This window comes from Gouania willdenowi, chromosome 24 (genome assembly GCF_900634775.1).
Source record: "Gouania willdenowi chromosome 24, fGouWil2.1, whole genome shotgun sequence".
NCBI classification, from domain to species: Eukaryota; Metazoa; Chordata; class Actinopteri; order Blenniiformes; family Gobiesocidae; genus Gouania; species Gouania willdenowi.
The window spans coordinates 25658434-25676689 of record NC_041066.1 but is presented as its reverse complement, the minus strand read 5'-3'; the positions used below and the strand labels follow the sequence as shown (position 1 = coordinate 25676689).

Here is an 18256-nt window from a genome sequence, read left to right as displayed (position 1 = left end):
GAACACAATGTTTATAAAGTAGATTTTATAGTTAATTTATATGAAAGTCTACAAAAAGTAACATGAATATAATAACACATGATCATGTGATCAACACATGCTAATTACTCATTTCTTGCTGTCGTCACATAGTGACAGCTTTCATAAGAGTTACAGACTGCACCTTTAAACATTATCGTTTTATTCTGAAAGCTACGCCTGCTTCATTCTGTCTCTGCGTTTGGTCCTGCTCCACCACATCCACCGTATAAAGTTTATTATACTGTTCTCTGATGGTCACACGCATACTGAATTTAACGGAGCAAAAATATAATAAGTGTATTCATTGGATAATCAGTGCATGGTTAATTTATGGTTGAGATGGTCACAAGTTATTTACTGCTAAGATCACTGGAACTATTAAAGTAAGTAAAGAACTGACCAATGCATTATTAAAGAGAATAAAGAAGAACCATCATCATCATTGATGAAGAATGTGGTCAGAAAAAAACATATTGATTGATCATTGATCAGAAATATCTTCAACTAATGAAATGAAATCATTTAGAGACTCAGACTGTGTTTAATAGTGAAACTGGTTTGACTGCATTGGTTGCTGAGGGACTCTATGTAGTGTTACACACACACACACACACACACACACACACACACACACACACACACACACACACACACACACACATATTGCGTTCATGCTTCTACAGCTTTTTGATGTGGAGGAAACGACCCAGTAGGTGGTTTATCAGAGCTGGATCTAATCAGGTAAATTACACTAGTCAGTTTAACGCTGTCATTACTTTAATGTTTTCACTCATTGAAGGTGTTTTTAACAATTACACTTGTGTGAAACAGTAATTTTCTATTGTCAAAGCAATGCATGATTATAGTAATTTAGGTATTACTGTAATGTAGGCTGTAAGGATGGAAGCTTAGCTTAGCTTAGCATAGCATTGTATTTGGCATTTTAAAAACCAAGACAACCTCAAAAATATAAAAAAATAGAAATATTAATAAATCTAATCTAACTTAGTAAATATAAGACATGTTAGTAATGGTTGTTTTTAAACAGCACAGGTACGTGATTCATAAAGATTGTATTTTATTGTTCAGTAGAGACAGTGAAAACATTCCTGTTGCACACACCTTTAAAATGATACTGTTTTTCAGTTATTCTCATTTTCCTGTAAGGAATGGAAACACTCAGGTGTGCAATAATCATACCTGCCATTCTGGTGATTATCATTTTAATGGTGGATATGTTAGGATATTCATATCTCTTCTTTCAGGTAGGTCTGATACACCATAATGTAAATGTAGGTCTGTGTACTATGATTATTAAAATACCTGTGTGTGTGTGTGTGTGTGTGTGTGTGTGTGTGTGTGTGTGTGTGTGTGTGTGTGTGTGTGTGTGTGTGTGTGTGTGTGTGTGTGTCTGTGTGTCTGTGTGTGTGTGTGTGTGTGTGTGTGTCTGTGTGTGTGTGTGTGTGTGTGTGTGTGTGTGTGTGTGTGTGTGTGTGTGTGTGTGTGTGTGTGTGTGTGTGTGTGCAGAAAGATGATGATGGATATTTTCACAGCAGAGAGAAAAGGTCTGGTGAGTTATTTCATCATTTTAATGATCATCAGATGTTATATCACATACTACACTAGTTATGATTGATTGATAAATAATATAATTGATCAGTGTTAGTGCCCTTAAAGCTGCAGTATGTAAGTTTTTTTTTGGCATAATTTGGTCAATAATCCATACTGATCTTTGAGCATACTGTAATCAAAATGTTCTGAGTGAATCTGTTCTCCTTCTCCTGGCTGTAATTTAAGTTGATAAATCCAGGAGCGTGACGCTGAATGTCAGCCAATCAGACATCTTTCTACAAACACCCGTGCTCCATGAGCCTTTTTGGGCATTACTATTGGCTGCGCGACTGAAGTCAGACGCGGTCACGTACCAAGTGTAATGACGGATGTTCCAGCAGAAGTCTCCATAACGGCGTTAGAAACAACAGTTACTCAGCAAATCAAGAGGAAAAAGTTAGACTGAGGTGGAGAAGAAACAGAATAAAGTCATAAAGTCACACACACTGAAGAGGAACGGATCACTTTGTGTCATCGTGGATCCCTGTGACTGTGAAGGTTCTGCCACACGTAGTGGTGTCGGAGGGAGAGTGAGAACAGACGGGATAAATCACATGTAAACCTAAGAAGAGCTTATTCAAGGTGAATTCATTTTACAGTCTGGATGTGTAGTGATGGTTGTTCCTCTGCTGTGAGCAGCAGCTGAGATCACAGCCCCTCTGTGTGCTGTGTGGTGGGGACAAGCTACAGTAGCAGCCGCTGCTCAGGACAGTAACTACAGTGATACGTACATTCATGTTAGAGTCTAAAACACCAGAAAAATCTCCACTAACACAAGATAACGTCCATACATTTATCACTAGTCTCTACTGAGAAAAAGAGTCACTGAGTGCTTCACAAAAAATAACCGAGGTTGAGTTTCGGTTTCAAAACTCAGCGTAGAGCGGATTCTACAAAGTGCAGCATTAATCTGTGTATATTTTTAAATGTAATTGTCCTCCAGGACAGTGGGTGGCAGTAGTTCACAGACTAAGCACTTGTGAAGATGTTTATTTTTGTAGATGTTCAGTAGCCACATCAGTGTTGGTAGCAGCTCGTGCTGGAAGAGCCAGATGTTAAACTACCCTGGTCGTCCTGACCTTTTGATCTTTTTCAGCCGTTCATCTGCCTGTTTTTCTGTGTTTTTCTTCTTCCATGACAAACAGGATGGGCTAGATGGTAGAGTCCGTTATGAGTCTCTTCCACTGGGCTGTGAAATGTTCAGTTTTCAACCGTAGCTTGAATCCTCTGAAGCAGCTGGAGCTAATTCTCCTGATGTGGTCGGTATTTGGTAGCGCTCCATAGCCACGTTCATCATGTTGTGAGGGATTGATTTGTTGGCGTTGGCCAAGTGGAGCCAGACAACTATTAGATTTATAAAGACTTGAAGTCATGGTGTATTAGTCTAGAAAGCATGTCAACGCTGGTTGTGCATTTTGGTTATTTTACAATTAATGATGTTCCCGTTGATTTCTTTACCAGATTTATCGACCAACACCACAGCTAATATGAGTTTAACAGCAACATCAGACACTACAGCATTTGTAACAAGTAAGATCTTTTTTATTTCATTTGAAAACATGTCATGAACTGTTTAATCACAACAGTGATAGACAAACTCATTAAAACATATAATTATGATTATGAACATGAGAAACAAATGTGGTAAAATCACATTCTTGATTTAGTATCGGTGGTAAATATCTTTAATCTGTTACTGTGACTGTTTTTTTTTGTTTCCTCTAAAGTTAGAACACACACACTGGTAGTTCCAGGACAGATAATAGTCTATATTTGTAATGCTTTAGTAATTTGTGTCATTACAGATGTTAAATGTTAAATCTAAATGTTAATGTTACATTTTCCATTTAAATGTTAAATCTAAATGTAAATGTTGAATCTCAATGTCAAGCGTAAATCTCAAATTTTAAATCTGAAGCTAAATGTTAAATGTAAATCTTAAACGTTGAATCAAAAGCCAAATGTTAAATCTAAATGGTAAATGTAAATGTTAAATATTACTCTAAATGTAAAATCTAAATCTAAATGTTAAATATACATTTTAAATATTAATGTTAAATGTAAAACTTAAATGTTCAATCCAAATCTAAATGTTGAATCTAAATCTTAATGTAAATGTAAAATCCCAATTTTAAATCTAAATGCTAAACCTATATCTAAAGGTTAAATCTAATGGTTGAATCTAAATGTCCGTGGTGAAACTAAATATTTAGCTAATATGCTAATTCACTGGAAGTACAATAAAAAAAAATAAAATCAAAGCTCAATGTTGGGATCATACTACTCCTCTGTGTGATCTATAGACATATTGTCTACTCTGTCCTCATTGTCAGTCTACTCATCTAATCTGATTCTCTCGTTAGTTGAGGAATAGGTTTTAGTAATTCTAGATAGCGTACACAACGGTAACAGTGGGCGTCGTGTTTGTTGATACAAAGCTTGATGTTTCCTGACTCTGAGGTCAAACAGTTCAAACTGAGATTATGTGACTAACATTTAGAGGTGAAACATGTTTGACTGTAAAATAGAGCTTATATTCAGAGCTCCTCTAGACATCACAACAACAAATGTGACATCAGTAACTGGAGTTACTGGTAAGATTATTTCATAACCTTCTCTTTAAAATGAATCTTCTATATTTATAATGCTTTGGTGATTTGTGTGATTACAGAGCCTTCACTTCCTTCTCGGTTCCTTATATCAGTTGAGGTGAACCTCACAGATCCTCAGGCTGTGGATTTTCTCAACAACTTTTTGGCAAACACTGCATTTCCTCTAAAGATCAGTGAAAGTCTTCAGCTGGATTCTACTAACATAACAACAGGTCAGAGAGACGCACATACAGATGTTTGAACTAATCTACAAATGGGTTCAACTGAAACAATGCTGTTTGGAACATGTGGTTTTTTTAAGCCAATCAGCAGTGACCAACCTGGAGAAACACTTTAACTTAAAAAACAACCAAAAATGTGCTGCTGTTCCATAAAAGTCTTATTCTGTCTTACATTGATATGTTTCTGTAAAGTGAATTAAATATTTGTTGGATTCAATGAGCTCATTAGTAAATATTGTGAATTCATGACACTTTTCCTCATAATTTGTCCACAGTTTGCTCTCCAACCAACGACAGCTACTGGTGCTCATGTGAGGGCCAGTATCGCTGGTCATGTGACCAGTGTGAGAAGTATGGACACTGTGATAACATCACCAATGATGACACATGTGGATGCATCACAGACCGTCCTTCTGATGGATCACACTGTCGGTCTCCACATTATTACAGTAAGTCTGTGGAGAAAATCCCTCAACATCATGACTGTGAAATGATTATGCTCACACTAAATGAAGAAGGATTCTCCAACTAGTCAATAATTGAACATTTCAAAACTCTAAGTTCCTCCATGTGTTAGATTATAAAGATGAAGAACAAAGCTGAGGATTCTCATGCCTGAATGATTTTCTTCTCTGTTCAAACTGAGATGTTCTCTTCTTTCACAGACTTTACTCCATGTCATCATTCCACCACACGCTCACCTACAACAAGTAAGACAAAGGAACCACACACACACACACACACACACACACATTCCATTAGGATTATATTTAGAGCAGCACTAGAGGTGAAAGCTCCTGGTACGCCTTCACCAGGTGCTACTGGTTTTCTACCAGATGTCGTCTACTCGTCTAATCTGATTCCTTCATGAATCCAGGAATGGATTTGATGTCAAATGTGACATGTGTTAGAACCTAGGTTCCCAAAGTGGGGTACGAATATCCCAGGGTTACCCAAATAGTCATAGGGGGAATATAAATAAAAAATAAAAATTAGAAACCAAAATATAAAAGGACCAGCAGTCAGTAGCCTCTAAGTAAGACCAACAACCATTATGACATTATGACCCATTATGACACTAACTGGAGTTGCTGTATGATGTTTTTATTATATTTCAGCTCATGTTTCTTTGTAGTTATTTCAGCAGATCCAACAACCAATATCACAACAGATATCTCCACAACCACTGAACCAGCAACACCGCTAACAAGTAAGTAGAGCTGAATAATCACTTTTTTATACGTCTGGAGGCAAAATGTCATGTGTTTTAGCTCAGCAGGAAAAAGATAGTTGACATTATGGGTCATTTTAATAGTTTTTAGCATTTTTACCTCTTTATATCTCAGGGTGGAAAACAATGTGGTTTTTTTTGGCAACAGTAAAATATATGGCTGTGATATGGGCCACGTTTGGCAGAGCAGCAGTGGACCTCTTTGCCTCAGAGGCAACGACTCACTGCCCTCTCTGGTTCTCTCTGAGTGAAGAGACCAGCCCCCTCGGGTGGGACGCCCTGGGGCATACCTGGCCAGACGGCCTACTTTATGCATTTCCTCCATTCCCCCTCATACCAGCAACGCTTCACAGGGCCCAGCAGGGTGGTCTCCGCCTGCTTCTGGTTGCCCCATGTTGGCCAGGAAGACCATGGTTCCCGCTGTTGTTCAAACTCCTGCGGGGGACACTGTGGCGTCTTCCGGAGAAGAAAGACCTCCTGTCTCAGGTCAACGGCCGCATATGGCACCTGAGTCTGGGTGTTCTGAGGCTGTTCTTGTGGCCCCTATAGTCGTGGACCCACTTTTGGAGTCCTGCGATAGGGCGGTTGCCCACATAACTTTAAACTGTCGAGCACCATCCACCAGGGTGCTTTACGCTAACAGGTGGAGGCTATTTGTGGAGTGGTGTCACTCTCACAACGAGGTGCCGGGGACATGTTCAGTGGTGACAATACTGCGTTTCCTGCAGTCAGTTTTTGACAAAAACAGGACTACTTCCACCCTCAGGGTGTTTGAGGCTGCTATCTTGGCCAATCACACAAAGGTGGATGGCCAGACAGTGGGATCACATTATCTGGTCAAGCAGTTTTTGAAAGGGACTCAGAGACTCAGACCACGTCGGGTCTATGGGTCGCCATCATGGGACTTGCAAGTTGTCCTTCAGTCCCTTTCCCAGCCGCCCTTTGAGCCGCTGGGACACACTGATTTGAAGTGGTTGTCTCTCAATACGGCCTTTCTTCTTTCTGTGGCAAAAGCGAAACGTGTGGGGGAGCTGCATGCGCTGTCAGTGAGCCAGGCATGTCTTTGCTGGAAGGCTGATGGCTCTGGGGTGAGTCTCAGGCCAAATCCTTCATTTTTGCCCAAGCGGTTGCCCCCTCATCATGTGAACCAGCCTATCGAGTTGGCTGCCTTAAGTCCTCCGGACTCCTCTGGGCGGAATGGCGAGCCATCAACACTGCTGTGCCCCGTGCGGGCGCTTAAGGCTTACATGGAGGCGACAGCTAGCCTACGAACAACAGACTGCCTTTTTGTCTGCCATGGAGGCTGTAGAAGGGGGACCGCACTTTCTAAACAGAGACTCTCTCATTGGGTAGTGGAGGTCATTCAGTATGCCTATAGTGCACTGAGCATCCCGGTGCCTCAGTGCATAAAGTGCCATTCTACTAGAGGCATGGCCACGTCATGGGCCGCCTTGAGTGGCGTTCCCCTGCAAGACATCTGTGCTGCAGCTACCTGGTCCCCATCATGCACCTTTGGACGTTTCTACAGGGCGAATGTTGCTGGTGTCCAGCCTATGGCAATGGCCGTGCTGTCCACAGCTTCAGGCCTTCAGTAGGTGATGATTCTTTCGTGACCTTTCTGGTATAAGTCATCCAGTGCTTTAAGCACCGCCTCTGGCGGTCATTAAGGATGAAATAGAATGAGAGTTATGTATGTAACTACGGTTCTATGAATCCTGGATGACCGCCAGAGCATCCTGTCACTCAGGATCCTTGTGTCCTCGCGAGAAGATTTTGACAGGAACAGATCACCTGATGACACCGGTAGATATGGACTCTCCGTGTCATCCAGGGGTCACTGATGACTTTGTTGATAAATTACTCGACCTGCGCATGCGCGAGATGGAACATCCAGTGCTTTAAGCCCCGCCTCTGGCGGTCATCCAGTATTCATAGAACCGTAGTTACATACGTAACTCTCGTTTCCTGACTCTGAGGTCAAACAGTTCAAACTGAGATTATGTGACTAACATTTAGAGGTGAAACATGTTTGACTGTAAAATAGAGCTTATATTCAGAGCTCCTCTAGACATCACAACAACAAATGTGACATCAGTAACTGGAGTTACTGGTAAGATTATTTCATAACCTTCTCTTTAAAATGAATCTTCTATATTTATAATGCTTTGGTGATTTGTGTGATTACAGAGCCTTCACTTCCTTCTCGGTTCCTTATATCAGTTGAGGTGAACCTCACAGATCCTCAGGCTGTGGATTTTCTCAACAACTTTTTGGCAAACACTGCATTTCCTCTAAAGATCAGTGAAAGTCTTCAGCTGGATTCTACTAACATAACAACAGGTCAGAGAGACGCACATACAGATGTTTGAACTAATCTACAAATGGGTTCAACTGAAACAATGCTGTTTGGAACATGTGGTCTTTTTAAGCCAATCAGCAGTGACCAACCTGGAGAAACACTTTAACTAAAAAAACAACCAAAAATGTGCTGCTGTTCCATAAAAGTCTTATTCTGTCTTACATTGATATGTTTCTGTAAAGTGAATTAAATATTTGTTGGATTCAATGAGCTCATTAGTAAATATTGTGAATTCATGACACTTTTCCTCATAATTTGTCCACAGTTTGCTCTCCAACCAACGACAGCTACTGGTGCTCATGTGAGGGCCAGTATCGCTGGTCATGTGACCAGTGTGAGAAGTATGGACACTGTGATAACATCACCAATGATGACACATGTGGATGCATCACAGACCGTCCTTCTGATGGATCACACTGTCGGTCTCCACATTATTACAGTAAGTCTGTGGAGAAAATCCCTCAACATCATGACTGTGAAATGATTATGCTCACACTAAATGAAGAAGGATTCTCCAACTAGTCAATAATTGAACATTTCAAAACTCTAAGTTCCTCCATGTGTTAGATTATAAAGATGAAGAACAAAGCTGAGGATTCTCATGCCTGAATGATTTTCTTCTCTGTTCAAACTGAGATGTTCTCTTCTTTCACAGACTTTACTCCATGTCATCATTCCACCACACGCTCACCTACAACAAGTAAGACAAAGGAACCACACACACACACACACACACACACACACATTCCATTAGGATTATATTTAGAGCAGCACTAGAGGTGAAAGCTCCTGGTACGCCTTCACCAGGTGCTACTGGTTTTCTACCAGATGTCGTCTGCTCGTCTAATCTGATTCCTTCATGAATCCAGGAATGGATTTGATGTCAAATGTGACATGTGTTAGAACCTAGGTTCCCAAAGTGGGGTACGAATATCCCAGGGTTACCCAAATAGTCATAGGGGGAACATAAATAAAAAATAAAAATTAGAAACTAAAATATAAAAGGACCAGCAGTCAGTAGCCTCTAAGTAAGACCAACAACCATTATGACATTATGACCCATTATGACACTAACTGGAGTTGCTGTATGATGTTTTTATTATATTTCAGCTCATGTTTCTCTGTATTTATTTCAGCAGATCCAACAACCAATATCACAACAGATATCTCCACAACCACTGAACCAACAACACCGCTAACAAGTAAGTAGAGCTGAATAATCACTTTTTTATACGTCTGGAGGCAAAATGTCATGTGTTTTAGCTCAGCAGAAAAAAGATAGTTGACATTATGGGTCATTTTAATAGTTTTTAGCATTTTTACCTCTTTATATCTCAGGGTGGAAAACAATGTGTTTTTTTTTGGCAACAGTAAAATATATGGCTGTGATATGGGCCACGTTTGGCAGAGCAGCAGTGGACCTCTTTGCCTCAGAGGCAACGACTCACTGCCCTCTCTGGTTCTCTCTGAGTGAAGAGACCAGCCCCCTCGGGTGGGACGCCCTGGGGCATACCTGGCCAGACGGCCTACTTTATGCATTTCCTCCATTCCCCCTCATACCAGCAACGCTTCACAGGGCCCACCAGGGTGGTCTCCGCCTGCTTCTGGTTGCCCCATGTTGGCCAGGAAGACCATGGTTCCCGCTGTTGTTCAAACTCCTGCGGGGGACACTGTGGCGTCTTCCGGAGAAGAAAGACCTCCTGTCTCAGGTCAACGGCCGCATATGGCACCTGAGTCTGGGTGTTCTGAGGCTGTTCTTGTGGCCCCTATAGTCGTGGACCCACTTTTGGAGTCCTGCGATAGGGCGGTTGCCCACATAACTTTAAACTGTCGAGCACCATCCACCAGGGCGCTTTACGCTAACAGGTGGAGGCTATTTGTGGAGTGGTGTCACTCTCACAACGAGGTGCCGGGGACATGTTCAGTGGTGACAATACTGCGTTTCCTGCAGTCAGTTTTTGACAAAAACAGGACTACTTCCACCCTCAGGGTGTATGAGGCTGCTATCTTGGCCAATCACACAAAGGTGGATGGCCAGACAGTGGCATCACATTATCTGGTCAAGCAGTTTTTGAAAGGGACTCAGAGACTCAGACCACGTCGGGTCTATGGGTCGCCATCATGGGACTTGCAAGTTGTCCTTCAGTCCCTTTCCCAGCCGCCCTTTGAGCCGCTGGGACACACTGATTTGAAGTGGTTGTCTCTCAATACGGCCTTTCTTCTTTCTGTGGCAAAAGCGAAACGTGTGGGGGAGCTGCATGCGCTGTCAGTGAGCCAGGCATGTCTTTGCTGGAAGGCTGATGGCTCTGGGGTGAGTCTCAGGCCAAATCCTTCATTTTTGCCCAAGCGGTTGCCCCCTCATCATGTGAACCAGCCTATCGAGTTGGCTGCCTTAAGTCCTCCGGACTCCTCTGCGCGGAATGGCGAGCCATCAACACTGCTGTGCCCCGTGCGGGCGCTTAAGGCTTACATGGAGGCGACAGCTAGCCTACGAACAACAGACTGCCTTTTTGTCTGCCATGGAGGCTGTAGAAGGGGGACCGCACTTTCTAAACAGAGACTCTCTCATTGGGTAGTGGAGGTCATTCAGTATGCCTATAGTGCACTGAGCATCCCGGTGCCTCAGGGCATAAAGTGCCATTCTACTAGAGGCATGGCCACGTCATGGGCCGCCTTGAGTGGCGTTCCCCTGCAAGACATCTGTGCTGCAGCTACCTGGTCCCCATCATGCACCTTTGGATGTTTCTACAGGGCGAATGTTGCTGGTGTCCAGCCTATGGCAATGGCCGTGCTGTCCACAGCTTCAGGCCTTCAGTAGGTGATGATTCTTTCGTGACTTTTCTGGTATAAGTCATCCAGTGCTTTAAGCACCGCCTCTGGCGGTCATTAAGGATGAAATAGAATGAGAGTTATGTATGTAACTACGGTTCTATGAATCCTGGATGACCGCCAGAGCATCCTGTCACTCAGGATCCTTGTGTCCTCGCGAGAAGATTTTGACAGGAACAGATCACCTGATGACACCGGTAGATATGGACTCTCCGTGTCATCCAGGGGTCACTGATGACTTTGTTGATAAATTACTCGACCTGCGCATGCGCGAGATGGAACATCCAGTGCTTTAAGCCCCGCCTCTGGCGGTCATCCAGTATTCATAGAACCGTAGTTACATACGTAACTCTCGTTTCCTGACTCTGAGGTCAAACAGTTCAAACTGAGATTATGTGACTAACATTTAGAGGTGAAACATGTTTGACTGTAAAATAGAGCTTATATTCAGAGCTCCTCTAGACATCACAACAACAAATGTGACATCAGTAACTGGAGTTACTGGTAAGATTATTTCATAACCTTCTCTTTAAAATGAATCTTCTATATTTATAATGCTTTGGTGATTTGTGTGATTACAGAGCCTTCACTTCCTTCTCGGTTCCTTATATCAGTTGAGGTGAACCTCACAGATCCTCAGGCTGTGGATTTTCTCAACAACTTTTTGGCAAACACTGCATTTCCTCTAAAGATCAGTGAAAGTCTTCAGCTGGATTCTACTAACATAACAACAGGTCAGAGAGACGCACATACAGATGTTTGAACTAATCTACAAATGGGTTCAACTGAAACAATGCTGTTTGGAACATGTGGTTTTTTTAAGCCAATCAGCAGTGACCAACCTGGAGAAACACTTTAACTTAAAAAACAACCAAAAATGTGCTGCTGTTCCATAAAAGTCTTATTCTGTCTTACATTGATATGTTTCTGTAAAGTGAATTAAATATTTGTTGGATTCAATGAGCTCATTAGTAAATATTGTGAATTCATGACACTTTTCCTCATAATTTGTCCACAGTTTGCTCTCCAACCAACGACAGCTACTGGTGCTCATGTGAGGGCCAGTATCGCTGGTCATGTGACCAGTGTGAGAAGTATGGACACTGTGATAACATCACCAATGATGACACATGTGGATGCATCACAGACCGTCCTTCTGATGGATCACACTGTCGGTCTCCACATTATTACAGTAAGTCTGTGGAGAAAATCCCTCAACATCATGACTGTGAAATGATTATGCTCACACTAAATGAAGAAGGATTCTCCAACTAGTCAATAATTGAACATTTCAAAACTCTAAGTTCCTCCATGTGTTAGATTATAAAGATGAAGAACAAAGCTGAGGATTCTCATGCCTGAATGATTTTCTTCTCTGTTCAAACTGAGATGTTCTCTTCTTTCACAGACTTTACTCCATGTCATCATTCCACCACACGCTCACCTACAACAAGTAAGACAAAGGAACCACACACACACACACACACACACACACATTCCATTAGGATTATATTTAGAGCAGCACTAGAGGTGAAAGCTCCTGGTACGCCTTCACCAGGTGCTACTGGTTTTCTACCAGATGTCGTCTACTCGTCTAATCTGATTCCTTCATGAATCCAGGAATGGATTTGATGTCAAATGTGACATGTGTTAGAACCTAGGTTCCCAAAGTGGGGTACGAATACCCCAGGGTTACCCAAATAGTCATAGGGGGAATATAAATAAAAAATAAAAATTAGAAACCAAAATATAAAAGGACCAGCAGTCAGTAGCCTCTAAGTAAGACCAACAACCATTATGACATTATGACCCATTATGACACTAACTGGAGTTGCTGTATGATGTTTTTATTATATTTCAGCTCATGTTTCTCTGTATTTATTTCAGCAGATCCAACAACCAATACCACAACAGATATCTCCACAACCACTGAACCAACAACACCGCTAACAAGTAAGTAGAGCTGAATAATCACTTTTTTATACGTCTGGAGGCAAAATGTCATGTGTTTTAGCTCAACAGGAAAAAGATAGTTGACATTATGGGTCATTTAATTCATTTTTTAATCTTTGATTAAACATTATTCTAGATCTGAGTTTATTATTTATTATGAGTTTATTATATTATTTATTTCTTTTTTCAGGTTTAACAACCAATACGACATCAGATATCAACACATCAACCATTGAAACAACACTAGTGACAAGTAAGATAAACAGCATTTTTTTCTCTTTATATCTCAGGGTGGAAAACAAAGTGTTTTATTTTAGCAACAGTAAAATATATCCTAAAAAATTGTAAAACCTAATTGGTAGTTCTATTTCATCCTTACTGACCGCCAGAGGCGGTGCTTAAAGCACTGGATGTTCCATCTTGTGCATGCGCAGGTTAAGTAATTATATCAACAAAGTCACCTGTGACCCCTGGATGACCCGGAGAGTCTATATCTACAGGTGTCATCAGGTGATCTGTTCCTTCCATCTTCTCGCAATTGCGGATAACAATAGCAGGTCGGTTGTTTGCTATTCACAGCGTGTTGCTTGTAGCTTGTCACCGGAAGATTGGCACCTCGAGTGTTCTCATCTGCTAGAAGCTGCCACTTGCTGTTTTCCTTTTAAGGGAAGGCAGGCTCCCAACACCTCGGCCTTTGTGGTGCCTCCCTCTGAAGCTTATATTGCGGAGCTCCGCAGATGCTGGCCTGACTCGAGGGTTCTCTTCCATCACACAAGCAATGGCAGGGCTCTGGCAGCCATGCATGATGCTGGCAGCACAGTCCCCTCTATCCGAGCCATGTCGCAGAACACTTCGTATTCTTCCGGTTGTGCCGGGCCAAACCTTTGGCCAGAGGCTTTCCAGGCCTCGGGGCGTAGTGTGCAGGTTGGCCGAGCGAGCCAGCAGTTTGCCATTTTACGCCAGTCTCCCCATGACCCTCCTTGGCAGGGACATTTGGCAGGATTGGGTGTGGGTCACCCATACCCACGGCCAACTGTTCGCCCGTCTGGGCAGTCCAGTAGCCTGCAGGTCACAGTGCCAGGTAATCGGCAACTCTGTTCAGCTATACGTCCATCAGCTCGGATGCCTTGGGGTTCTGGACCAAGTCGCCGCCCCCCCAAGGCCTCAAGAGGCAAGGGGGGCAGAACCTGAACCTCAGGGGCTGGTCGTTGGACTCCTTTACCAAGAGCAGCTCCTTTGCTGGGAAGTACAGACCACAGACCCTTGGGTAGTGTCCACACTGTCCAGACGTTAAACATTCCAGTTCCAACGCCGGCCCCCTAACTTCAGTGGGATCAAAAGCACTGTGGTCAAAGATACCGTATAATCCCTCATGCTATTTCATGAGGTAGCCACCCTTCTGGGGAAGGGTGCCATCGAGATAGTGAACCAGGAGGCTTGTCTCAGCAGGTTTTACTCCACTTTTTTACTTGTACCCAAAAAAGGTGATTTCCCCCGATCCTGGACTTGAGGGGGTTTAACCGGTTTCTCAAAGTTCTCACCTTCCATATGCTGCATGTAGCAGATGTACTTCGGACTGTCTCAGCAGGAAACTGGTTGGTGACAATGGATCTGAAAGATGCTTACTTTCATGTTCCCATTGCCCCTGATCACAGACAGTTTTTTTTGTTTCATGTTCATTGACGAGGTTTATCAGTTCAAGGTTCTGCCGTGTGGGCTATCCCTGGCCCGTTGAATATTTACATGGTGTGTGGCAGATGCTCTTTCACCATTACGAGCCAGCAGAGTTTCAATACTTCCCTATCTGGATAACTGGCTAGTTATTTCCTCGACTACAGAGCAGGTGGTGAGGGACACCGCTGCTCTTCTCAGTCACGTGGGCAATCTAGGCCTTACGGTAAATTATGCCAAGAGCAACCTCGTACCCAAATCGTGCTGGATTCCTCGGTAATTCGGGCCTCCCTCTCTCCAGAGCGAGTCTCCGCCATATAAGCCTTCTACACCGTTTCCAGCATGAAACCCTCCTACAGTATGGCCTGGTCCTGCGACTCATGAGGATGTTGGCCTTGGAATCCATGGTCGTACCACTGGGGCTTCTAACACTGTGCCCCTTTCAGGTATGGATGAACAGCCTACATCTAGACCCCAGCCGCCACCGGCACAAGGTGGTCAGGGTGTCTGCCCAGTGTCTCGTTTCCCTCCGACCCTGGAGGGAGAGGGGCTACTTAATGTCGGGTGTACCCTTGGGGAGGGTAGCCTCCCGCCTGGAGGTTGTCGAGACAGACGTCTCTCTTGTGGGTTGGGGTGCAGTGTGGCAGTCCAGGACTGTCAGGGGCCTGTGGAGTGCTCAGCAGTTGTGGCAGCACATGAATGTGTTAGAACTTCAGGGTGTATTCCTGGTTCTCAGGCACTTTCTCCCTGTTCTAAAAGATCAACATGTTCTTGTACGGTGCACAACATGTTACCTTGGTGTGTTGTGTTGTAGTTGTGTACCTGATGTTTGCAGGTGAAATGTGTGATTTTAGTCAGTGCCTCTTCATGGAACATTTTCTTTGCAGTCCCAACTCCTAATGTCACAGCAGATCTAAAGTGACCAACAACCATTATAACATCACTAACTGGAGTTGCTGTATGATGCTTTTATTATGTTTCAGCTCATGTTTCTTTGTATTTATTTCAGCAGATCCAACAACCAATACCACAACAGATATCTCCACAACCACTGAACCAACAACACCGCTAACAAGTAAGTAGAGCTGAATAATCATTTTTTTATACGTCTGGAGGCAAAATGTCATGTGTTTTAGCTCAACAGGAAAAAGATAGTTGATATTATGGGTCATTTTATTCATTTTTTAATCTTTGAATAAACATGATTCTTGATCTAACTTTATTATTCTATTTATTTCTTTTTTGAGGTTTATTTATTTATTTATTTATTTATTTATTTATTTATTTATTTATTCAGTTTATTTCCGACATGGTTACATTCACTTTTTTTTTTTTTTTTTTACATTTTTTTTTTTCTTTTTTGTACATGCCGAAAAAGGAGACGAGAGAAGCAGTTTGCTTATCAGGGTCCCGTCCCCTGTTTTACCATCGCAAATTTACATGGGTTTACATGTCTCTCTGGTCAAAACATTCTTGATTTCTTCTGAACCGTCCTTTTTTGTGTATTCTCATCTGTAGTCAGTGTTGTCCTCCTCCTCTATCTTTGTTCGTGTTGGCCTTGTTCCCTGCCAGACGTTGTTAGCATTCCTCCAGTTCAAGAACAGTTCCTCTTTCGAAGGTGTTTGGAAGGTTTTTCCCTTTTCATCCATAATGTCACCTTGTTTTGTCTCTACATCAAGGGTAATCCAGCTGTTGTTAGTTCTATTGGCAGTGTTGTATTTTCCACTGTCTGATGATGGGATCAGATCCAACTTGTATAAACACATTATTATATCCTAGTTCACAAGCAAGGTAGTATTTTAATGTAATATATCTTAGTTCATAAGCAAGGTATTAATTTCATTGTACAGGAAAACGTGTTACTAACTGCACATATGATAGTAAACACTTTGAATTTAAATTTAATGTAATCCTTACTCACCCCACCACCTAGCAATTGAAATGAATAATTGACAGACCTTTTTTACTCTTGGTTTCCACATTTAATTCAGTCTCCGTAAAATAATCACAGTCTGAGTTTTGTTTCCAGTGTTTATATAGATCTGGGTCCATATCCATGATTACCATCAGTAATGTTGTTGTTTAGGTGGATCCTTCGTATTTTCCCAAGTTGTCCATCGTTTTGATGAGAACTGGTTTTCCGTCCTCTTCTTCCAGGATGTAAATCCTGCAGTTTTTTGACCAAGTCTTCACAATCTTTCCTCCTTTTTTTATTTGGCGTGCCTTCCATGCAATGCTTGCATTTTGTTTCGTCAGGTTTTCATTGATGTACACCTTTGTTCCCTTCAGTTTATTTCCTTGCTTGAGTATTTCTCCTTTGAATTTCATATTCGTGAAGGTTATTTTTACAGCTCTGTTATCATTTTTCTTTGGCAGGAGATGGCATGAGTTGATGTTGTCAGGGTTCAGGACAATGTCCTTCGACTTCAGGTAGTCAATGACCTGTTGTTCAATCGATTTTGTTTCTTCGTCACTCTCGTAGCTCCTGGGTTTTATCTTTAGGCCTGTGATGATGACAACTTTCTCTCTTTCCTTTTGTTCCAGCTGTTCAACCCTCGCGTTCAACAATTTTATCTCTTCAGCATTTCTTTCATTCTTTTCTTTTAATACCTTTGTTTCGCTTTGTAGTTTTTCCAGTGAGTTTTCCAGCGTCTTTTCCAACGACTTTATCTCGGCAGATAGGTTTTGTAGACCCTCGCGTATCATCTCCTTGACCTCTTACAAACCCGAATTGGGTTCTGAAGGGCCTCCCTGCGGTTTTTTCACCATTTTCCTTCAGTCTTGGGCCCAGTTTTTCAGGCTGTTCAGGCTGTTCAGCTGTAGCCAGCTGTAGCCAAGGTCGTGTTATCGGAGCAAAAGAAAACACGTCTGCTCTCTCCAAAGACCAGAGAAATATCTTTAACGACCAATACGACATCAGATATCAACACATCAACCATTGAAACAACAACACTAGTGACAAGTAAGATAAACAGCATTGTTTCCTCTTTATATCTCAGGGTGGAAAACAAAGTGTTTTTTTTTAGCAACCGTAAAATATATCCTAAAAAAATGTAAAACCTAATTGGTAGTTCTATTTCATCCTTACTGACCGCCAGAGGCGGTGCTTAAAGCACTGGATGTTCCATCTTGTGCATGCGCAGGTTAAGTAATTATATCAACAAAGTCACCTGTGACCCCTGGATGACCCGAAGAGTCTATATCTACAGGTGTCATCAGGTGATCTGTTCCTTCCATCTTCTCGCAATTGCGGATAACAATAGCAGGTCGGTTGTTTGCTATTCACAGCGTGTTGCTTGTAGCTTGTCACCGGAAGATTGGCACCTCGAGTGTTCTCATCTGCTAGAAGCTGCCACTTGCTGTTTTCCTTTTAAGGGAAGGCAGGCTCCCAACACCTCGGCCTTTGTGGTGCCTCCCTCTGAAGCTTATATTGCGGAGCTCCGCAGATGCTGGCCTGACTCGAGGGTTCTCTTCCATCACACAAGCAATGGCAGGGATCTGGCAGCCATGCATGATGCTGGCAGCACAGTCCCCTCTATCCGAGCCATGTCGCAGAACACTGCGTATTATTCCGGTTGTGCCGGGCCAAACCTTTGGCCAGAGGCATTCCAGGCCTTGGGGCGTAGTGTGCAGGTTGGCCGAGCGAGCCAGCAGTTTGCCATTTTACGCCAGTCTCCCCATGACCCTCCTTGGCAGGGACATTTGGCAGGATTGGGTGTGGGTCACCCATACCCACGGCCAACTGTTC

At 42.6% G+C, this 18256-nt stretch overlaps 1 protein-coding gene across 1 annotated transcript in view; it reads left to right on the top strand.

Annotated features, from left to right (window-relative positions):
• Positions 1-18256, top strand: part of LOC114458104 (A-agglutinin anchorage subunit-like) — a 33712-nt gene that overhangs the window by 1584 nt on the left and 13872 nt on the right. Inside the window, exons 2-18 of the mRNA XM_028440357.1 lie at positions 1549-1591; positions 3094-3162; positions 4304-4456; positions 4741-4914; positions 5131-5175; positions 5601-5675; positions 7884-8036; positions 8321-8494; positions 8711-8755; positions 9183-9257; positions 11466-11618; positions 11903-12076; positions 12293-12337; positions 12763-12837; positions 13028-13090; positions 15518-15584; positions 17406-17470. Of these exons, the coding sequence (XP_028296158.1) occupies positions 1549-1591; positions 3094-3162; positions 4304-4456; positions 4741-4914; positions 5131-5175; positions 5601-5675; positions 7884-8036; positions 8321-8494; positions 8711-8755; positions 9183-9257; positions 11466-11618; positions 11903-12076; positions 12293-12337; positions 12763-12837; positions 13028-13090; positions 15518-15584; positions 17406-17470 (1648 nt within the window). The remainder of the gene's footprint in view (positions 1-1548; positions 1592-3093; positions 3163-4303; positions 4457-4740; positions 4915-5130; positions 5176-5600; positions 5676-7883; positions 8037-8320; positions 8495-8710; positions 8756-9182; positions 9258-11465; positions 11619-11902; positions 12077-12292; positions 12338-12762; positions 12838-13027; positions 13091-15517; positions 15585-17405; positions 17471-18256) is intronic.